Source organism: Microcebus murinus, chromosome 3 (genome assembly GCF_040939455.1).
Source record: "Microcebus murinus isolate Inina chromosome 3, M.murinus_Inina_mat1.0, whole genome shotgun sequence".
Classification (NCBI taxonomy): domain Eukaryota; kingdom Metazoa; phylum Chordata; class Mammalia; order Primates; family Cheirogaleidae; genus Microcebus; species Microcebus murinus.
In genome coordinates, this window is record NC_134106.1 from 58861832 (window position 1) to 58885132 (window position 23301).

The window sequence follows — 23301 nt, forward strand, 5'->3', positions numbered from 1 at the left end:
CTGTCTCCCTCAAGTGTATAAACCAAAGTGTAACCCAACCACAGCAAGTCCACTTGCTCAAGGCTTTCTGAGCTTGGCTCCGGGTCATGGTCCTCAAATTTGGCTCACAGTAAATCTCTCTAAAATTATTTCACAGAGTTTGGCTTTTTTTCTGTTAACATCCTTATAGGTCCCAAAGCTCACTGCACTAGTGTAGGGAAGGAACAGTTCTTTCAAAAATTGCCTACAGGCCGGGCGCTGTGGCTCACGCCTGTAATCCTAGCTCTTGGGAGGCCGAGGCGGGCGGATTGCTCAAGGTCAGGAGTTCAAAACCAGCCTGAGCAAGAGCGAGACCCCGTCTCTACTATAAATAGAAAGAAATTAATTGGCCAACTGATATATATATAAAAAATTAGCCGGGCATGGTGGCGCATGCCTGTAGTCCCAGCTACTCGGGAGGCTGAGGCAGAAGGATCACTCAAGCCCAGGAGTCTGAGGTTGCTGTGAGCTAGGCTGACGCCACGGCACTCACTCTAGCCTGGACAACAAAGCGAGACTCTGTCTCAAAAAAAAAAAAAAAAAAAAAAAATTGCCTACAGTTTGGAGGAGTCCAGATGGACTCCTCCAAAAATCCTGCCCAGTTTAATCCCACCAGAATCTACCAGTTTCCTTATTCTAAAACTGTGTGTTGGATTAAGTACCTTCCAGCTCTGATGTCCTATGAATGAAAATGTCATGGGTGAGCATAAAAAAATCCTTACCCCCATCTCTGATATTCTCTATCATGTAGTGATTTACTTTTTACTCTTGTAACACTCCAGCGTCCCAGATAGGTAGGAAGTGAGGTAGAGTCCTCCTCTCTTCTAGTTTAAAAAGCAGACGTACCTCACATTTTCACATCAAAGCATAACCCAGCTGGCTATCAGGGAAAGAGGGTCCTAGACCAGGATTTCTTTATAAGATGGCTGGCAGTCAAGGGGGTGGGGTCGATAATTAAACAGGGGACAGGCTAGCTGATGTTCCCCAAGGGAAGCCAAAGGGCAGGTGACGGCCCTCCCAGAATTGCCCGTAGGAGCCCCGCAGGAACCACAGCCTGTCTCCACACCTGGCCAGTATTTTCCCCTTTCAGACGCCCATTTCCTTTCCCGATGCACTGCAAGGAAGGGGTGCGGGGTCGTGGCTGCAAAGCAATTAAAAACTAGGAAAACCGTATCTCCTAGTTTGCCGGGTATTCTACGTCCTCGCAAATATCCTCCACAAAGAACTGAACTGGGTGGGGAGTAATAGCGAACGCACCCTTCTCAGGGCTGCCAGGACAGTCTGGAGGCTTTTCTCCCTTTCCAACCGACTGCTAGCTCCTCCCGGTTCCGAATATTCACTCCGGCGCAGAGTAACGATCTGCGCGGGTGTTTGCATGTGCCGTGGGACTTTCGCCATCGCAAGCAGGTGTTGCCCGGGACACTACAGTAATTTCTGCAAGAGGCCGAGGGGGAACTCCACGAATGTGTGCGCTACTCCGCAACCCTACATCTCCGTAGGTCCGGCAGAGCGTGTCACCTGTTCGCCACATCTACGCGGCTCGCAGGCAGTGCGCACGCGCGATGCAGGGCTGCCAGCAACTTCCGGGAGCTGAGGGGCCGGCAGGGCAGTGACGTGTCCAGAGGGTCCGACTCTGATATCCCTTTATGGTTCCTCCACTTGGGAACCGATATCCATCTCAGGTGGCTCCAGGAGGAGGGGCGGGGCCGGGCGGGTTCCGCAGAGGCAGGTGCGAACCGCACTCACTCAGCCCAAAGGCGACGCCAGGCGCGGGCCAGCCCGGGACAAGTGAGGCGCAAACGCCACGCCCGGCGCACGCGCACTGGGAGTCAGTTGGACTGCGCGAGCGGTCCTGTGACGCGGGGCGGTGCTGAGCGGGCTGGAGGGAGGGAAGCGGCTGCGGGGAGGGAAGCAAACCGCGGGACCAGCGCGCAAGTGGGAGCAGCATGGCCGCGCTCTACGGCGGTGTCGAGGGGTGAGTGCGGCCCCACGGAGGGCGCTTGGGGAGGGGCGGCCTGGAGCATCCTGGGCCGGAGGGCGGGTTGGAAGGCCGAGGCCAGGCCGGCAGGCAGGTGGTCTCGGGCCTCCGGGTTCTGCCACTTTGAAATTTGGGGCTTCGAGGCTTTTCAGAGGAGAGGTGTGTGCGCGCGCTGTATGTTTGCAGGGAATGCGCTACAGCCGCACCCTGGAGGGGGGATTCTTTGTGTTTCCCGGCGGAACCACGCCCCTTTCTCCTGGAAGGACACACTCCTCAGTCTTCTGCTGGACAGTCTTCTTCTTCCCCCATTCCTGACCCCGGAGAGAGTTTCCCAGAACAGGTGTCAGGTGTGAAGTTGCTGGGTTGGGGGGTGGGGAGTGAGAGTGGGAGGAAGCGGGGACAAAGATCTTTGCCGGAGGGTGTCTGGGAGCTATCGCAGCTGGCAGCCAGAATGCTAGCTTGTCCTGATGCCTGAAATTCCTCCATTCTTGTTGGCACTCCATGCTCCTCACACCAGATCGAACTCTCTCCTCTGCTCTTGCATTTTTCCTGCTCAGAAGCTTGTCTACTGAACTTTTTGTAATAGCTCTATCTCTGGATATGACTGTGGGCAAGACATTTGCCTTCTCTGGGCTTCACTTACCACATGTGTAAAGTGAAGTTGAGGATGAACAAGATGATCTCCAGGTCCCTGCTGGTGACAACATTCTGTGAACCTGGATGTGTCAAATCAGGGCATAATATAGGGTGCTGTCCCCTCACCCAGGATTCTGTATTTGCTTTATTTTTTTGAGACAGAGTCTCACTCTGTTGCCTGGGCTAGAGTGCCATGGCGTCAGGCTAGCTCACAGCAACCTCAAACTCCTGGGCTCAAGTGATCCTCCTGCCTTAGCTTCCTGAGTAGCTGGGACTACAGGCATGTGCCACCATGCCCGGCTAATTTTTTCTATATATGTTTTTAGTTGGCCAATTAATTTCTTTCTATTTATAGTAGAGATGGGGTCCCACTCTTGCTCAGGCTGGTTTCAAACTCCTGACCTTGAGCGATCCTACCCCCTCAGCCTCCCAGAGAGCTAGAATTACAGGCATGAGCCACCAACCCTGGCCTGTACTTTCGAATCTGAGATTGGATTCATTTCTCTGGCAGGCACATCTCATTGCTGATTCACAGACCCCAAAGTCTTTTCATACGCATTTTAAGATTGATCTCCCTGGTCATGTATGTGTAGCACTTTTAAAAAATAAACTAAGTATGTGAGTTTGCATTCATCCTTGTTACAGTCATCTGTAAGATATGGCCCATACCTTCCAGTTTGTCACGATATTCTTTTGGATGTTGAATCTGCCACCTCATACATTAACTACCCCTTGAAACTTCATGTCATCTTTGAGTTTAATCAGCAGGTCTTCAGTGTCCTCTTCTGCCATTCCTAAAAGAAACAGTAAAGAAACATATATCCCACTACCCCCAATCTCCCCCTAAACTACCATCTCCCCCACGAACCAGCTTTTGAGCTAAAGTATGTATAAACTCTCCCTGCCATTGGGTCAGCATTTCTCACAAGGGTGCCTTGAAGGCCTTGGCAGCCAGAGCTGGATCCTCAAAGGCAGCTGTTGACTATTGTGAGAGAAGCAAAGAGATGTACCATTCTCTTTGCCAGTGGTTTACTGAGTGTTGCCTGTGCCATGCCCTGTGCTGGTTCTAGGATAGGTAAATGATTCAGAGCTTCACCCAGTGGAGCTCACAGCCTAGGGAGAGGCAGACACAAAACAACTGAACACACTTACTGTAGGGGAGTCTTTAATAGCTTTGGAGGCATTGTGAAGGCTTAACTAATAGAGCCTTAACTAATTTGTGGGGGTAGGCCACAAACAGAGAAGGTTTCAAGGGCTAGGTGATGTATAAGGAGGGTCTTGCAGGATAAGCAGGACATCCCCAAGGGAAGATGAATGAGAACTGTATTTCAGTTAAAGAGCACAGCAGGCCGGGCGCGGTGGCTCACGCCTGTAATCCTAGCTCTCTGGGAGGCCGAGGCGGGCGGATTGCTCGAGGTCAGGAGTTTGAAACCAGCCTGAGCAAGAGCGAGACCCCGTCTCTACTATAAATAGAAAGAAACTAATTGGCCAACTAATATATATAGAAAAAATTAGCCGGGCATGGTGGCGCATGCCTGTAGTCCCAGCTACTTGGGAGGCTGAGACAGAAGGATCGCTTGAGCCCAGGAGTTTGAGGTTGCTGTGAGCTAGGCTGACGCCACGGCACTCACTCTAGCCTGGGCAACAAAAGTGAGACTCTGTCTCAAAAAAAAAAAAATAAAAAAAAAAAAAATAAAAAAAATAAAGAGCACAGCAAACACCAAACTACAGAGGTGGTTTGGGAGTGGTGATTAGGTTTACTGGAGCTGTCTCCTCTGTCACACTGGGCTCTGCCTGTGACAAGGACAGCACAAGCTTCACTCTGCAGGTTTTTCTCAGCAGGACTGAGTGCCCTCTTGTGTTCCCTAGGGGAGGCACACGGTCCAAGGTCCTTTTACTCTCAGAGGATGGGCAGATCCTGGCAGAAGCAGATGGACTGAGCACAAATCACTGGGTAAAAGCCACACTGAGGGGACCAGAGGGCTTGGTTCTGATTTTATTCTCTGTAACTCCTATTGAGGTGGTGGCTGGGGCTCATAGAACAGCTGGTAGGGGCAACACAGGTCCGGCAAGCCTTTGTAACTCCTCCTTCCCTTGGTTGGGGCCAGCTGATCGGGACAGACAAGTGTGTGGAGCGGATCAATGAGATGGTGGACACGGCCAAACGGAAAGCAGGGGTGGATCCTCTGGTACCTCTACGAAGCTTGGTGAGTGTGGGGTAGCATCTGGGAATTAAGCCATTAGCAACACTGGAGACAGGTGGCAAGTTTGGACTAGATGAGTTTGACGACTGTAGAGGAAAAGACCTCCAAGGCTTAGTCCTTGGTATCAAAACTTTCATAATCTCATCCATTCTTGTGGCTTCAGTTGTAACCTACAAGCCACAAATGTGTTGGAAGTGCACAGGGATTTGGAGAGCCATTGAGACCCTGGTTTGAATCCCAGCTTTGCCACTCAACAGCTGTGTGACCCTAAGCAGGTTACTTACCTTCTCTGAGCCTCAGTTCCTCATTTGGAAAATGTGGATAGCAGTAGCTACTTCAGAGTTGTTGGGAAAGTAAAATGACATGGTGTATCCCCAAATGGTTAGTATAGAGCCTGACCCATATGCACTCATTAAATGTTAGCTATTATTATTCCCAACTCACATCTTTCTTCCAAGTTGCTGTAGCTCTGGCTACTCCCTGGACATACCATGAGATGTTCTGCAGGCATAGCCAAACCCTGAATACTCCAAACCAAGCTTCTCTTTTCTTCTCCCCTCACCTTGCTCCTCTGCCTGGTCTTTTGTTAAAGAGTACTACTGTTCTCCCAAGTTCCAAACCTGGCATTGCTGAATCCCTTCTTAACTAAATCCATCCCCAGTCCAGCTTCCTGCAGCCACAGCCTTCTGAGGGGTCCTTGTTTGGGGTGGCAGGAGGACTGAGGCCGGATGAGCAGGGATGAGCAGGGCGTGGCCAGATGTGGAGAGCAGGAGTCAGGCAGCAGGAGGGGAGGGGCTGAGAAGAGCTGGGTCCAGGGCTGTGCGCACTGGCTCACCTCCGGCGTGGCCTAGGGCCTATCCCTGAGCGGTGGGGAGCAGGAGGACGCGGTGAGGATCCTGATCGAGGAGCTGAGGGACCGATTTCCCTACCTGAGTGAAAGCTACCTAATCACCACCGACGCCGCCGGCTCCATCGCCACAGCTACGCCGGATGGTGAGGAGGTGGAGGGAGGGATGAGACTGAGAACTGGTTTTCTTGGGAAAGCCCCTTGGATGTAGTTGGCAAAACTTGTCTTGCAAATATCTGGAAGGCAGCCTCTGTCATATTGCCCTTGACTCGCCTTTCATTAGCTTAAGTCCCTGCCAGAGCAAGGACCGGACAGAAGGAGGGCCAGCAGGAAAGCTGTCTTGATGGGACGCTAGGAGTGGAGTCACACATGAGACTCCACTGCAGAGGAGGGAGCCCCTGGGTGCAGTGCGGTGATGCAGGCAGGCCTAGAGGAGCTGTGAGTACGGAGGAGAGTGGGGGGGGGGAATCTCTGTGATAGTGTAAAGAGTGTTGGCGTTACAGTATTGGCATTTGAATCCCAGCTCCTATTTTGCCGCTGTACCATCTTGGAGAGATTATGGAACTCTCTGAGTTTCAATTTCCTTATCTATGATATGGGGTAATTGTATTTGTAAGGTAGTTTAGTGTATTGAATGAGTATCACTATGAGAACAGGGTCAGCACAGTCCCTGGCACATAGTAGATTCTCAGTAAAGCAGGTAGTCACTTGCAGACTGGCTAGCCAAAGAGCTTGTTCCCTCAAGGAGGTGCAGACTCATGTTCCTCTTTGTCCTCCAGAGAAGGGCTCTATATGATTGGAGTTTCTCTGGGACCCAGGCCCTCACCCTCAGTCAGGGAACTAGCTGGACTCAGTTTTCTCCTTTGTAAGACTGGGTGGTGGTCCCTTTGCCTGGGGCTGGTTTTTGTCCTGTCTTCCCACAGTTGGCAGTTATTGCTCTGTGCAAGGCCTTGGCCACACTGAGCCTCCTTTGCCCTTTCCCCAGGTGGGATTGTGCTCATCTCTGGGACAGGCTCCAACTGCAGGCTCATCAACCCTGATGGCTCTGAGAGTGGCTGCGGTGGCTGGGGCCATATGATGGGAGATGAGGGCTCAGGTGAGTTCACACTGACTGGGCCTGGCTCAGGGCTCTAGACATCCCCTTCCTCTAGCCCCCTATTTTCCTCTCCCTGCCCGTGGCCTGCTGACTGGGGCTGTCTGGGGACAGCTCCTGAACCTGACCTTTCCAAATGCAGGATGATGTCTGGGAGATAATAGAGATGCATATGCCGGACCTCCTGTTGCCCTTGCACTTGAGCAGTGACTTGCACCCGGGGTTCAGATTCATGCCTCAGCACAGTGGCCTACCTGTGTTGACTTTTGGAGTCCTTAGGAGTTGAAACTGTGAGGGTTAAGGCCACAGATGCCAGGAGATGCCATTCCCGTCTGCTAGTGGGAAAGGGCTGCCAAAGCTCCTCCCACGGCCACTTCTCTTTAGGCAGCATGTGTACATTTTCATCGGGGCCCTTGAGGTCAGGGTCATGACAGTAACTCCAGTGGTATTTGTGACAACTGACTGACCCTGTCTTTGGGTGGGGGCTGGTGTGACACAGCCTCACCTATTCTGTCTTCTCCCTCCAGCTTTCCCTTATGTTGGTCAGACAGATACAGTTTGATTAGAGGCCCTCCAGGCTGGGAATCAGGAAACCTAATTTGCTATAAAACCCTAGCAGATCATTCACCCTAAGTCTGAGTTTCCTTCCTGGTGAGCTCAGGGAGATTGCTCCCATCTTCTTAGCCCTCTGTGCTCTCTGCAGCCTACTGGATTGCCCACCAAGCAGTGAAAATAGTCTTTGACTCCATCGACAATCTAGAGGCGGCTCCTCATGATATTGGCCATGTCAAGCAGGCCATGTTCAACTATTTCCAGGTATGCTCACTGGCCCCAGTAAACACGCACACCTTAGGTAGGGTAGTAGGAGACTCAGGGCACAAGTGGATGCAGGGGAGGGACTGGGTAGGCCAAAGGGAAATTAGGGTGAGTTGTGGGGTGAAGTCATAGGACAGGATTCAGAATGATGTGGGGAGTACCTTCCAGGAAGGTGACAGGAGGAGAACGGGTGGTCTGGGGACAGATGGGTGGCCATACTTCATTCTTGGGTAGCTAGTACCTGCTGGGAGGTGAAAACAGATGGCATTCTAGTCTAGAATGCAAAGTGCAGGGTGCGGTTGGGGCAGAGACAGAACAAGTACCTTGGCTGGTGAGCTAGTTCTGGCTTGTGTGGGTCAGGAGAGCCCAGTAAGAGATGGGCAGGGAGAGTTCTGGGGGAGGTGCAGCCTCCTACTCAGCACTGGGGATTGACTCCCTATCTCTGCTGTGCTCACTTGTGGTGGGGTAGGAAACAGCTGCCTTTAGCAGAACCAGAGGTAAAAGGTGGGAGAGGAGGTGGAATGGAGAGGAAAGGCAGATGCATTTATTTGATAGATGTCTTTCCGCCAGAGGGCCAGTTAGTCTTTGGGGCTGGGGCCAAGGAAGGAAATTAGAGATGCTGGCAAGTAGGACCTATATTCTCAGTGCTGAGGGATTGGTGATTAAAGAGGAACTTTGGCCTGGCCCAAGTTGAGGAGTAGGGGTGGGGGAACCAGGAAGAAAAATCACTTGTATAGCAGTTGCTGTAGGAAGTGAAGTTACGCTATCCTGACTCAGCCAATTGGTTCTGAACTCTGCTGATATGTCTGCTGCTTCCTCTTCTGTCATTTTGTCATTCTTATAAAGTTGTGACAAAGATCAAATAAGATAGTACATAAAATGCTTAGTATATTGCTGTAGAAGCCCAAATTTTAGGTGTCCCTGTTCCATTTACTAAAATGTATTGTGGGGAATCGCTCGTTCCTCAGAACCTTAAAGGTGTTAAGGGCATGTAAGTTTGTTGGGGTGGAAGAAGGACCTTCTGTGTTCCGATGAGTTTGGGAGAAACAAGTAAATTTCATGGTGGCAGGACTTCTCAGAACCGTTAATTTGCTAATGTGCATTGTGAGTCTCCAAGAGAGAGTTACAAAATGCAGTATTCCTTAGATTTCCTTGACCAAAGAAATCTTTTCAAGAGCACCTTAAGGAACTACATAATACACTTTGGTGAACACAAATCTGTATTCTGTGCTGCCTTCTAACTAATCTAGAAGAAGCAATGAAGTTCATGTTGGGGAAAACAAAGAACTTTTCTCAAATGAGAAATCTCAAATCCTTCTACTTTCTGGAGCTAAAAAGACTGAAAAAACTATTCTAGCCTTTTTAAGTGGTAGAGACGTTAAGAAGGCCAGCTTGGGTGGGCAGGTAGGGGATTTTCTTTTGCTTCTGCTGACTATCTTGTGATCTTTCTCTGTCTCTTAGGTGCCAGATCGGCTAGGAATACTCACTCACCTGTATAGAGACTTTGATAAATGCAGGTTTGCTGGGTTTTGCCGGAAAATTGCAGAAGGTACTGGAGGTGGGGCAGGGTTTTATCTGGTTTTGTTCCCCAACTGGGGGATGAAGTGGGGGTCTAAGTGGGGATGGGATACCAATTTCCCTCTCACCAAGTGACCTCAGTTCTCTGCCACCACTGACCTTGGTGGTGGCAAGCCTTGGAGTGGAGGCAGATAATATGTGGGTTGTGGTGACAATTGTTCTATATTACCTGTATTTCCCTCCTTGACAGCCATCATGGCTTGTGCATGCAGGCAGTGTGCCTATTTCTGAGAAATTTGTGAAGCAGTTGTCCTTTGGACAAATCTGTAATTTTTTTTTTTTTTTTTTGAGACAGTCTTACTTTGTTGCCCAGGCTAGAGTGAGTGCCGTGGCATCAGCCTAGCTCACAGCAACCTAAATCTCCTGGGCTCAAGCAATCCTCCTGCCTCAGTCTCCCAAGTAGCTGGGACTACAGGCATGCGCCACCACGCCCGGCTAATTTTTTTTATATATATGTTCGTTGGCCAATTAATTTCTTTCTATTTATAGTAGAGACGGGGTCTCGCTCTTGCTCAGGCTGGTTTTGAACTCCTGACCTCAAGCGATCCGCCCGCCTCGGCCTCTCAGAGTGCTAGGATTACAGGCGTGAGCCACCGCGCCCGGCCTAATTTTTATTTATTTATTTATTTAAGTTAATTATATTCAGAGAATTAGGGGATTATAGAGAGGCATGTTTTGTTGGGTGTCAGGAGGAGCTGAACATAGGGCTTGTGTGCTACATATTGCTTTATCTCCACTGTAAGGTCCATACTCCCTTAATTTGGATTCCTGAGGCCTCGGGGCTCTCTTAGATCTTGTTGGACAGAGGCCCCTCTGGAACAGAGCCAGGAAGGGAGGCGGGTTGGGGGCACTGACAGGAGTACCAGCCAGCTGCTCAGCCAGGGTCCTGGGTCCCCAGAGCTGAGCGACTTGTAGGGACAGACTCACAGTAGCTCGGTGTAAGCTGGAGTGCAGACCAGTTGCCAGCATGCTCCTCTAGGGGTGCTGCCCTTCCCAGTGCTTGAGTGAGCCACCCTTGTACAGGGCACCGTCCAAGGGGGGAAGGGTGGAGAGGTGGCAGTGGAGGCTTGCTTACCCACATGCCAGGAGGCAGGCATCCGTCCTTAGACTTGTGCTAGCTTAGGTGCTTCCATATTTGCTGCCTTGCAACAGAGGAAGGATGACCCAGGAGTGGCAGCTCCCTAGGTACTCAACAGTTCCCTTCTTCACTCCTCCCTACCCCAGGTGCTCAGCAGGGAGACCCCCTTTCCCGTTATATCTTCAGGAAGGCTGGGGAGATGCTGGGCAGACATGTGGTAGCAGTGTTGCCTGAGATTGACCCGGTGAGTTGAGGTGGGAAATGAAGGTGGGGAGCTGATGGGCCAGGTTTCGTCCTTTCTCATGAGGGACGAGACTGCCCCTTAAACCCTGCATAAGTTGGATACTATTTTAAATGAACTTAGAATATGAGAACAATTCTGCAGAATGTCTGTAACAAACAAGTTCTTTGGTTGAGTGCCTCCCTTTGTGAATGGCCCATAATCTGCATTTGTATGTAGTAAATTGGTTTGATGTGCATGCGCTGTCCCCTTTAGTCATGTTTCTGTCCCTTTCCCTCCCTTATTTCCTTCCTTTTTGTCATTGCTTAACTCTTTTTCCTTCCTCTTCTCTTCCTTACCTTTATGAGTTTGTTTTCCTCCCTTTTTATTCTTTCCTGAGTCTGTCTGCTTCTGGTTCTTGGCTGGCGTAACTGGGATGGGGCCGGTTGGTCTGAAGAAACTACCCCCTCAGCACTGGCGAGGCTTGGTCAGCCCCCAGCATCTGTTTTCTGCTCTCCACCCAGGTCTTGTTCCAAGGGGAGCTTGGCCTCCCCATCCTGTGTGTGGGCTCTGTGTGGAAGAGCTGGGAACTGCTGAAGGAAGGTGAGTCTGGTGCGGGGGGAGGAGGGAAGGGCAAGGGCAGAGGATGGGCTGGAAAGGAGGTGGCCAAAGAAAGCTGCTTGCCCCAGGGAGAACTTGGGACCTGGGCCCTGAGGCCTGGACAGGCCACTGATGCCTCTGGCTAACCAAGGCCCCCAATCTCACTCTGCCTTTGAGCTCTTTTATTGTGTCCTGTCCTGCTTCCTTGAGCTCTTGCAAAGATGTTATATTCCAAATGATTTATTGAATAATAGCCACTTTAAAAAAGTTGATTAATGACAAATCTAACTTAAAATCATAGCACTTACTAGCATGTTAAAACCTGTGGTGACATTCCAAGTCAGTATAATCCTAGCCAGAAGGAAGGAAACATGGCTTCTTAGCCCTGGCAGCCTTACCTCAGGCAGTTGCATGGTTGCCGTCAGACATGTGAAGTAGAGCTTAAGGACCTCCATTGGTATTTTGAGTTCTTGGATCGGGTGCTGTGGAACTGAGAGGAGGGCAGGCCCTTCGGGGGCTGGTGGCTCCAGTACCCACAGCTATTACTGGGACCATGTGCTCTGGTACACCCTGTGTGCTGGAGACTTGGCGTGTGGGCCAAGGAGTGCTTCAGGGCTTGGGTATCTTTGTCCCCTCTTCCTCCCTGGTTGTTGGTCTCCTCTCATCTCTGTCCTGTATTCTTCCCTCCAGGTTTTCTTTCCGCGATGACCCAGGGCAGAGAGATCCAGGCTCAGAACTTCTTCTCCAGCTTCACCCTGCTGAAGCTGAGGCACTCCTCTGCCCTGGGTGGGGCCAGCCTAGGGGCCAGGCACATCGGGCACCTCCTCCCCATGGACTACAGAGCCAACGCCATTGCCTTCTACTCCTACACCTTCTCCTAGGGGGCTGGCTCTGGCTGCACCCCCTCCAAGCCAGTGGACATTGGGTACTGAACGGGAGGAGTCTTTTTTCTTCCTTTTTCCTTTAACAAAACACATATAGAAGAAAATAAATGCACTTTACTGACTCCTCCATTGGATTGTGTTATGAAACACACTTGTTGTGTTCATCCTCAGTGCACCTGCCAACAGGTATCCTGGAGGGCTAAGGAATAATTTTAGTCCAAGGTTTAGAGACCCAGCCCCAGGTGGTTGGCCTGTGGTCTTTATTCAGTGACCATACACCTGGGAAGATAATCTGTGAGTATTACCCCTTTCTCCACGTTACCACACCTATACATTGTGTGGCTGCCAGTTAACCTATGACCTGTTTTCTTCTGTCAAAGTGGCAATGGTTCCTGCCCAATGACAGTTAGTGGAATTAAGTGCTCTCCATGCAAAATATCACCTGGAGTAACCTTAGGCATATGTCCTCTCCTGAGACTCCTGGTAGGATTTAGGGAACGGTACAATTCTAGTTTGAGAAAATTTTTACCTCACTGGATTTGGTAATTGCAGGTAAGCAGGACACTTTGCAGTTTTTTGTATGAATGAGTTCTTGAGAGGTTATGATGATTGCTGAGATCCAAGAAGGACAACTAGGCACAGCTTAACTAGGTGGCCTGTCTGCTCCTGGCTACCACTAGCCTGGCTCTGCTTGTAGCATGACACTGCTTGTATGGCCCTGGGAATAAGGAACATCAGTGAAGAGCAGACAGGATTCCTGTCCTCTGGATACTGTGGTTTGATCAGTGAAGATAAGCCTAAAGCTTCTGCTGGCTATGCTGCTTTGTGAAGACTGAAGACAGAATCTTGATTCACAGTGACTGCATATACAGGGGTTTAGAGTATAGGCCTTTAGAAGGCATGGACCATGCATGTCCTGGACATCACTTCTCAAACTTACATGCATCGGTTATTCTAGAGTTTGTTTTAAAATCAGACTTCCATTTCTCCCTTCTCCCACCCTAAGGTGTCTTATATAATAGGTTAAGAATGGGATGGGGAATTTTCATTTCTAATAAATATCTTGAGTAATTTCTGCTGCAGAGGTCCAGCATATGAACTTGAGTTCTACCCTACAGCTTTTGAGTTCTGATTAGGCCCTCTAAGGCTATGGTCTCTAACCCCTGGGCTGTAGACTGGTACTGGTTCATAGCCTGTTAGGAACTGGGGCCACAGAGCAGGAGGTGAGCGGTGGGCAGAAAAGTGACTGAACAAATTTTATCTGTATTTACAGCCACTCCCCATCACTTGCATTACTGTGTAAGTGCCACCTCCTGTCAGATCAGTGGTGGCTTAGATTCATAGGAGCACAAACCCTACTATAAACTGCACAGGTGAGGGATCTAGTTTGCTCCTTATGAGAATCTACTGCCTGATGATCTGAGGTGGAGCTGAGGTGCTGATGCTAGCACTGGGGAGTGGCTGCAAATACAGATTATCATTAGCAGACTGCAGAATGAATGTAATGTGCTTGAATTATCCTGAAACTATTCCCTTCCGCCTGCCGCCCACCCCTGGCCCTGTCTTATGGGAAAATTGTCTTCCATGAAACCAGTCCTTGGTGGCAAAAAGGTTGAGGACCACTGCTCTGAGGGTTCTTAGATACACTAGCTGTTGCCCAAGTCAGATGACACTGTTCTTTTACAGTGTAGCATTCATACGGAACAGAATGGCAACAACTCTCCTCCCGTTAGCTCTAGTCAGGGCAGCAAGCTGGAGCTCTGAGCAAAAAGAACTAAAGCCCAGTTCCTTCGGAAAGGACAGCCAGTCATCTTCACATCCAGCCATGACCAAACCATTGGGGTCCAGCACTCAGCAAGTCTCCAGTCCATCAGCTGGTAAAAAGCTTGCAAAGGACACAGACACAGCAGAGGTGCTTTTGCTATATCCCATAGTCCTTACTGAGTTATTAAGTGGTGAGCTTTGGAGATTTTTAAAAATATGCTCTCAGGATCAAGCAGTATTTTGGTGAAAAGAGTTTATAAATACTGAGACCTTACTTATGTTCTTTAGGCTCATGACAATCACCCTTACTATGTCTAGATTCTACAATTACAATTGGACAGTGGAGGTTTTAGAGCAGAGCAAGGAGCACATCTTTTTTAGACCCAGTACGTAAGTGTTAAGTAAATGTTAGTTGAAAAGATAAAGACAATATTTAAAACTGTAAGGTCAGACGTGTTCCTAGTTCCTATCACATTTAAGAGATGTGATGAGGTTATTTATTCCTTAGTAATGCTCTATTACACAGATTTTAGTGCTGAAAATTGTAAGCAATTTTTGATGAGTTCCTCCCCTTTTAATTTTAAACTTATACTCTTCTTTCTCCGAGGTCTCAGGAGCAATTCATGGGATTCTATACTACCAAGGTATTAGAGATGTATACATTCATCTTATTTGAGCTCATAACAACTCTGTGACAAGGCAGAAAAGCTTGGAACAGCACAGGACTTGAAAGAGGCTAGCACTGCTTTTAGCTGTGTGATCTCATAGACAGTACAGCCTCACCTGTCTCATTCATTCAGCAAACATTTATTGAACATCTTCTAGATGTGATAGTGTTCTATGGATTAAAAGTAAATATACTCTTTCAGTTAGTGAAAATTCACAGAACTGTACACTTAAAATATATGTACTTTTCTATAATATACTTCAACTAAGTTTAATGAAATTAAAAAAATGAATACACCATATCTTCAAGGATGTTACACTCTAATAGATCAGCCCTATATACACATAACTATAACTATGGTATCTCAAAAAGTTATAAATAAGGCCGGGCGCTGTGGCTCACGCCTGTAATCCTAGCTCTTGGGAGGCCGAGGCGGGCGGATTGCTCGAGGTCAGGAGTTCAAAACCAGCCTGAGCGAGACCCCGTCTCTGCTATAAATAGAAAGAAATTAATTGGCCAACTGATATATATATATAAAATTAGCCGGGCATGGTGGCGCATGCCTGTAGTCCCAGCTACCCGGGAGGCTGAGGCAGAAGGATCACTCGAGCCCAGGAGTTTGAGGTTGCTGTGAGCTAGGCTGACGCCACGGCACTCACTCTAGCCCGGGCAACAAAGCGAGACTCTGTCTCAAAAAAAAAAAAAAAAAAAAAAAAAAAGTTATAAATAGGCAAGTCAGCTCAGATTTCCCTGTCCCTGGTTTTAGGAAGAAGGCAAAGAAATGATAGGGCTCAAAGTTAAAACCTATGGGCCCTGGTCTGGTCCTGTATCTACCATATGATAAAGCTCCTCAAGAAATCATTGGGAGATTCCAGCTAGGTGTAAATTAATGTAAGTCTCAATCACCCACTGTTGTCTTCACAATAGCAGGGACTACCACTGTGTGTTAACTCAGTAGTCTCCAGTGCCTAAGACAACGCTTGGTACATTGCAGGCTCTCAGACTTGTTCAGTAGTTGAAAGGCAGATCCAGAATTCCTTCATTTGATTTCTAAGTAGGGGTCAGTTTTGCCCAGAAACAGGAAAATAACAACTATCCAGTTTCATTCTAGCCCAAAGATTCCCTGTTACTATCTCTTCATTTAAAGCTGTACGTATTATTGACACTATTGGCTACCATGTATTAAGTGCCTATTATGTGCCAGGCAGTATTTCAAAATTAAATTCTAATTTTCATTATAGCTTGGTGGGGGAAGAGGTGTCACACCTTTACAAATAAACCGAGGTTCAGGCTGAAGGCACAAAGAAAATAATAAAGGTGGGATTCACTTAGATCTGTGACTTCCACACACATGCTTTGACCACTTTGTAATCCTATGTGTAAGGAAAATTGTGCAACTAAAACCATGATCCATCTTTAGACAGAAAGTCTCTCACACATATATACCATACATATCCACCACCCCAAGTACGATATTTCATGACCCAACCTGAGGCAAAAGGGTACCATTGCTAGCAAATGCAGTTTATTTTCATTTTATTGAGATTTTCAACAGCTGCCATTTAGTTTGTATAGCAAATTTTTTACAAAGTAACTTTTTTCCATTTTTGATATTTTTATGAAAATTATTTTCTTCACTTTTAAAGCCTGTCCCTCCCCCAAAGAAGGATTAATAACTACCTACCATGTAATGATTATTTAGGAAAAAACCAAAAGTGAAAACAGCTTTTAAACACTTGTGAAACAGGGATAAAGGTCAACAGTCCAGACTTTCTGGGCCTGTTGGGGGTGCTATCAGCACCTGACCATCCATCCACTCCCACAGCTAGGCAGCCAGGCACAGACCCTCTGGGCTTCTTGTTCCAGAAGCTCCACTACCTCCCCCTTCTTTGCCTTTGCTGTGGGCCCCCCTTCCCTGAAATCTGTACAACATAGGCAGCACAATCTTTAATACGTGTTTAGCTCTGTAAATGGAGACATAATACTCTATTTAGAAGTTCAGAGATATCCCCATCCAGTCTGAGGGAAGAAAAAATACCCAATACAGCATTGATGGTTTCACTTTCTTGTCCACTCAAACACATGCTTATACTCATTAAATGGATTTATCAGGTGTGTTAAAAGTCCTGATGTATAGTAGCACAAAAGTTCCTTATAAAAAAGAAGTTGCAAAATTATTTAAAAAATTCTGCAGCAGTTCAGGCTCCTTATGTGGCGCTTGGGATGACAAAGCAGGTTCTGGTAAGTAGTTCCTTTGACATGCACAGCAGCTTCCCCTACAAGTCCTATGTTCGAGGGTTCCATTTAGACCACAAGAAATTGAAATTCAAGTTTAAAAGGGTCTCTGCTGACAAGATGTGGTTATCCATCAATAAGATACTACTCAGCAATAAAAGGAATTACCAAAACATGTTACATGTCATGAATGAACCTCAAAAATATTATGCTAAGTGAAAAGAACCAGATGCAAGAGACCACATATTGTATGATTCCACTGATATGAAATGTCCAGGAAAAGCAAATTTATAGAGACAGAAAATATTAATAGATTAGTAGTTGCTTGGAGCTGGGAGTAGCAACAGGGATTGACTGTAATAATGAGTATGAAGGATCTTACTGGAAGGGATGAAAATGTCCTAAAACTAAGTAACGGTTATATCTGTACCACTAAAGAAAGTTACTAAAATCACTGAATTATACACCTGAAATGGATTAATTTTATGATATGTTAAAATATGCCTCATTAAAATTGTTTTTTTAAAAAGGACTCCTTGCCTCCAAAACCACCCTTCAACATTTTTGAAAGCTCACAATCCAAAGGACAGGATTACTACTTAGTGTTGATTTACAGCGTGAAATATTTTACTATTTTATAGTAAATACATTTTAGTGACTATAAATTAGTAAAATATTTCAAAATTTTTACTATTATCTCAGTATTTTTTATAGTATTAAATAGCCTAGAATGTTTATTCTTTTTAAGTAAAAGGTAGCTAGTAAGAAAGTAGGATTGGAGAAGAAAGCTCAGCAAATGTCACAAATGAAACTTGAAATAACAAAATCTGAAGGGGCTTTTTTTTTTTTTAAAATATAGTGTACCTGTCTCTTTACACATTTCTCTCTTGTCCCCTGGAAACAAGGAATGTGAATCTCTTGGCTGACACCCTGTAGAGATCAGTGTAACCAGCTGTCCTATTCCCACAACTCCCCTAAAAACTAGACTGACTGGGAACAGCAGCAGGGGTTGGGCAGTGAGGGCAGAAGGCTAAGTAGTACACAGGAAACTTGTATGTTTCCTTGGGTTGGCTTTCTGCTCCCCTGTCCCTGTCACCAATAGCAGCTTCAATACAGAAGATTAAAACACAGGAAAAAACAACAACAAAAAAACCCTTTCCAAATTGTGACTAGCCAATTCCAGGGATGAAATTCACAAGGCAACAGAACAGTGGTGGCAGAAGGTACTCGGGGTACCATACAGTGGCGAGACCAGCAGAACTAATGATCCCAATGGGCAAAGAGCAGTGAAATGATTCACATAGGCAATTGTGGGCGGAGGAAGGAGTGCAAGATTCCCTATACACCAAATCAGGATCAATACTGTTTTCTCTACCCACTTCCCAAACTAATGATGTTTACATTATCCCAGAGAAGAGTGGCCACAGTCTTTCCAAATAGGTGGACATCTCCAAATCTTGGGCAGATCTGTCAGGTCTCTACTGGTTTCCATACCTCAATATCAACTAAATGCAGAAAGATTATTAGCCTGTAATGGTGGGACCCTTATTGAAGAAGTCCTGCCCTTCCAATCACAGCAGGGTAGACTGCATGGGGTTTGCAGCAGTCCTAATGCAAGAAGATTTATTCAAGCTGTTTTCTTTGGCTATCTCTTCACACAACTTGCCTCTCTAACACGTGTTAACTGCTAGAGTATTCACCTGACTTCCTTACTTACCACCCTCTCCAAAATCAGGCAAAATTTTGCCATTATAACAATAAGCAATTTGGAAAATGCTGCTTAGTATTTCACTAAAAACATTTATTTTTAAGACATGGTTAGCATTATAACCGTAATTAAAGAGATCTCAGCTGCTAGGACTTTGGAAACTAAGGATGCTACAAAGGTCCAGCCTTTTCTTTATAATCTCTTCTGGTTTGACCTTATGTGATTCTCAAGTCAACTACTGTAGTCAGAAACTGGCCCAAATACCCAGCTGCCTGTGTACAGGCTAGACTGTATCCTTGAATTTTCTGCTGCAGTTCAAAGGCCTGGAGAAACTGAAAAGGCATTCCTTTACATTTGTTTTCCCTTGAAGAGAAACAGAGAAAACTATTTTCATCTTGGAGTTTTAGAGCCAAATAAATAATTAGGATAGTCACAATAATCAGAAATGAATCACTAATAAACTAACACTGGGACCAGCCAGATCGGCAACTGTTAAAAATACATGTTTCATTTCTATACAAATCCTCAAACTTCCAGTTGCCAATAAAAAAAGGTAGAACAGAGTAGGGCTGCAATTCAACATCAAAATTATCACTTATAAATACAAACTCACCATTAAAGGGTAGAGGTGTCCAACTTGGCTTGCACCCAGAATTTCTTCTATAAGGAAAAGTCTGAGACAGACATAGGCTTCCAGCCTTTCCCCTGTGAAGCTCCAACAAGACCCACATGCATTTTCTGTTAAGGTGGTGGCAAACTCTAACTATAGCTGAGCCTGTAATGTGGGTGATAATTGTGCTCTCACCTCACAACATACAATAGATGGCAAAAAGTTGGGCTACAAAAGGAACTGGATGCACAAATCTTACCTAGTATAAAAGGAATCACCTGCTAGCTGCTTCCTAAACCTGGATTCAGCACACACTGTCTGAATAGGACTGGAACCTCCAGCCCTCAGCTTCCATGCTCCACTAGCAGGAAGTTTCCTTAGTCCTGACCAAATATGCCTTGTGAAACCATGCTGAAAACTGACCTTTGAGATGGACCAGCACAGCAGAAGGAAAGAAGAGCCCCCTTCTTTCTGCAATCCCAACACATTTCCAAATCAGACTAATGGAGACTAAAGGAGGACAAGCAGCCTCAGAAGAAAGAGATTTCCTCTACTCAAGCATCTCCAATGCCCTCTCTTTATCAGAGGCAACAGTCCCAGGTAAAAGCCAAACCTGGAATAAAGAAGTTTCTTTATTCATAGTCCTCCCTGAAAAAGAGTTAATAATTTCATTCTCTCTGCTTTGGGGATTAACATATATGTCTGGACAATACAAGTTCCCTAAGCTACTCTCCTATGACACATGACCTAACAAGGAAGGCCATTTCTCAAATGGTGCCATCTCATAGAATCAAGTGAGGAAAAAGATGTGAGTTTGTACTTTAAACCTGGCATTGACATTAGCCTGAGGCTGTTCAAAAGTCAATAAGGAAACTCATAAGAAAAAGAATTTCTTCAGCTTTCTAGACACTAGTCCTTTCCTTCCAACCTCTGTCCCACATCCACATACTGAATTTATACTGACTTTATTTCAAGTTACATGATCTTTTCCTTATAGGCCTATTACACAGTACAGCAGCAGTCAGAGAGAAGCCACTGTCATGCTCAGGCCTCTGCAAGTCCTTGTCCTGGGAGAATGGCCAGGACTGCATGTACTTTCTTTTACATACTATACTGCCACCTACATCTCTACATACAAAGGTAGCTCTTGGTGCCCACTTTAGTTCTTTAGGAGTATCAACAAAAGACCCCAGTGAATTACAGGCAGGAAAGACAAAAGGAACACACCCAGAGAGGCCAACCTACTAAGAAACTCACAAAGGAAATGTATGTAGGAACAGTAATATTGTATAATAACTGAAAATATCCTAGAGGGTCAGGTAACAGTCACATGTCAAGCACGACTCACTCTCCTGGGTTGTTTTTGAGTTCCTTTCCACAATTCTGTTAAGATGTCAACAAGCATCCAACTGAACTGAGCTTCTTGCTAGTGTCCTGAAAACTATATTTCTTTGAAAAATTGCATATAGTTGTCTGATAAAGATACCAGGAGGACCAAGTGTTGACGGGGGCTGGAAAAGAAATAAAGTATCCAAATAAACTTAAGACACAACTAACAGGATTCAAAAGGATGAGTTCTCTAGCTTATGTGAAGACCAGCACAGATGGCCTCTCATATGGGGCCTTTGGTAACAATATCTTTTCTGAAAAACAGAGTAGAGTGGGGGAAAGGAGACAGGGGAATTAACACCATGAGGGAGGAGGTGGCAAATCAACCCTAGTGCTATTACTTGTAAATGGTGAGTCCAATGGTAGCTGTAACCAGAGGCTTAAGAATGGGACAACAGATCCCTCCTCCTGTTTCCATCCCTTCCCCTCCTCCTCCTTCCTTCAAAAAAAAAAAAAAAAAAGAAAAAAAAAGAAAAAAAATAATAAAAAGAAAAAAAAAAAAAGAAAAAAAAAAAAAGAATGGGACAACAGTAACTAAATGACTCAAGTGACAACCATCAACATAGCCCTCCCATTCTGATTATAACTTTCATCAACCATACAAAGAGTTACTATAAACCAAGTACTTTAAGTCTGTGTTTTCTTGAATGGGTTCAGGGCAGGGAGACATGGGCTTGGTAGGCCACTGGCAATCTCAGTCATGACAGGAAACCCCAGGGGTCAGGGAAGTGGAGCCTCATATTCTGGTTGTACCCCCTGCTGCTTCTGCTCATCCCTCTTCTCTTCACTTAACGTATTCCACAAGTAGCTCTCCAGGTCTTCACACTGCCTCATAAGTATACAGCAGGGTGAGAAGGGCATTTCTTAAACACCCAGTTTTTCTTGATCAGCTTATTTTGTTTAAACACACACAGCAGAACATTCCTAAGAAGGGGGGAAAAAATGCAGTTTCCTTAACTAGAGCTAATTAAAAAACAAAACAAAAAGGGAAACTGCTTCAAACAAGTCAGTAGAACAAAAGAGAAATACTCAGAGGCTTGTAGAGTAAGACTGAGCACATTACTCAGAGTCACAGTATCATTAAACCACCATTTCCCTTCCCTGCTGTGTACCCCTCGCCCGCCCCACCCCCCCTCTTCAGCTCTGCATTATTGTGCATCATATCCCCACATGTGGAGACAGACAAGTCCTCCTCAAAGCTTTCTGTAGGCTCAGTACTTCACTCCTGGAATAAACTCCTTGGCATCTGGGTTCAGGTTACTTTTGCTCTGGAAGAATGAAAAGATAAATATTAGTAAATCCCAAAGCAAGCTGCACTTTAAAATTTATTTCCTCCCTGTTTCCATTATTATCAGTACATTCCCCTTAACTTTAGGGAAAGAAAGAAAATTCATTATAACTGAGGCTGTCATTGATGGGCTACTCTCAATAGATCCTGTCATACTTAGGCCTGAGCAAGCTCATTGTGTTCTTCCTGCTTTAAACTCCTGTTTCCTTACTGATGCTTGCCAAAATCACATCAGAGGACTGTAAGTTCGATTCCAAAAAGACTTTTGCAACCACTCTGGCTACACAACCTCTATTTTTTTTAACCTGCTGTACTCTCTTTGGTTCTCTATTCCCTTGTGAATATCCAAAATCTTAGCAAACTGCAGGGCATGATCATTCGAATGTGAGTTATGTGAGAACTATATTGCTTACAGAATTCTGATATTCCATAAACATGTAAGGAAGGAAATTCATTTACCTGGTTTTCTAATTATAAGTGGAAGACGGACCCTTAGGATTACGTTACTTCTAAAATGAGCAAATAATTTTTATAACAATCATTCAGAACTATATTAAATACAAATTTGGGGCATAGTAAAAGAGAAGGACAGCAACAAATGGTAATTTGAAAAGAAATCTCTTCACTGTTCAAATTTTTATCCTTAATTTCAATTCTACTTTGAAAAGCCCACTAGAAAATAAAAATTGGGATGCTGGCAACAATAATGTTTTCACAGTGCTTTATGAGGAGCAATCGTTTTCAAAGCACCCCCTTATCAATGCCCATATGATGAGGGAAGAAACAACAGCTCAGAGGGCTCCAGAGACTTGTCAAAGGCTATAGGGTCAGAAAGGGAGACTGTGACTCCAAATTCTATCTTCTTTCCACTACATCCCATGTGGAATTACATATGGTTCTTACCAAAATATCTTCAGAATCATGCACATCACTGATGGACAGTCCATTTAATTGCTGTTGCAGCTGTCCCATGGCCTGAGGCAGGTCTCGTGATGGAATGAACCAGTCTTGGTCTTCTTCATCCAGCATCTCCTGGAAGCAGCGGTCCAAAAAGTCTTGCTCCTGTAGCTCCTCCTCAACCTAGCAAGCAAAGGGGAGCAGCTCAGACTAACTGTCTCGGTGGGACTTTTTCCTTCCAGTTTTTTCTCCACCTCTTTCCTTCAGAGGTTATTACTTTGCAATTATGAATGTTCTCATATGAGGTCTAAGAATTAAGGTGCTTCTAATGACTAGCTAGATAAAATGTAATTTTTAGTTTTTTCAACCAAATTCCATCAGAAGACTGAGGAAATTATTGTTAAAAATAGCAGAAATTCTGCACAACTAAAGAAACTGTCAAGAGAGCAAACAGACAACCCACAGAATGGGAGAAAATTTTCACAAGCTACACATCCAATAAAGGGCTGATAACTAGAATCTATTTAGAACTCAGGAAAATGAGCAAGGAAAAATCAAACAACCTCATCAAAAAGTCAGCAAAGGACATGAACAGAGACTTTACAAAAGAAGACAGAATAATGGCCAACAAACCTATGAAAAAATGCTCAACATCTCTAATCATCAGGGAAATGCAAATCAAAACTATAATGAGATATCACTTATCTCCAGTGAGAATGGCCTTTATTAAAAGGTCCCAAACAATAAATGTTGGCATGGATGCAGAGAGATAGGAATACTCCTACATTGCT

At 45.7% G+C, this 23301-nt stretch overlaps 2 protein-coding genes across 9 annotated transcripts in view; one reads left to right on the forward strand and one right to left on the reverse strand.

Moving 5' to 3' along the window:
* Nucleotides 1-1593: 1593 nt before the first annotated feature.
* On the forward strand, nucleotides 1594-12074 carry NAGK (N-acetylglucosamine kinase). Of its 3 annotated transcripts, none has more exons than XM_012750155.3 (10): nucleotides 1594-1700; nucleotides 4502-4586; nucleotides 4741-4839; nucleotides 5688-5829; nucleotides 6669-6779; nucleotides 7480-7592; nucleotides 9054-9141; nucleotides 10395-10492; nucleotides 10993-11071; nucleotides 11759-12074. In XM_012750155.3, the coding sequence occupies exons 3-10, from the start codon at nucleotides 4780-4782 to the stop codon at nucleotides 11947-11949; spliced, it is 882 nt and encodes a 293-aa protein (XP_012605609.1). In that variant the 5' UTR covers nucleotides 1594-1700; nucleotides 4502-4586; nucleotides 4741-4779; the 3' UTR covers nucleotides 11950-12074. The 3 variants fall into 3 exon arrangements, with proteins under 3 accessions (XP_012605609.1, XP_012605608.1, XP_075856985.1); XM_012750154.3 differs by lacking the exon at nucleotides 1594-1700 and adding an exon at nucleotides 1832-1993; XM_076000870.1 differs by lacking the exons at nucleotides 1594-1700; nucleotides 4502-4586 and adding an exon at nucleotides 1832-1993.
* Nucleotides 12075-15886: 3812 nt separating this feature from the next.
* PAIP2B (poly(A) binding protein interacting protein 2B) overlaps nucleotides 15887-23301 on the reverse strand; it is an 81573-nt gene continuing 74158 nt past the window's right edge. For all 6 annotated transcript variants that reach the window (XM_012750173.2, XM_012750172.3, XM_076000872.1 and 3 more), the window contains 2 exons: nucleotides 22517-22693; nucleotides 15887-21593 (listed from right to left, as the gene is read on the reverse strand). In XM_012750173.2, coding sequence (XP_012605627.1) covers nucleotides 21537-21593; nucleotides 22517-22693 — 234 coding nt within the window. In that variant the 3' untranslated portion in view covers nucleotides 15887-21536. The remainder of the gene's footprint in view (nucleotides 21594-22516; nucleotides 22694-23301) is intronic.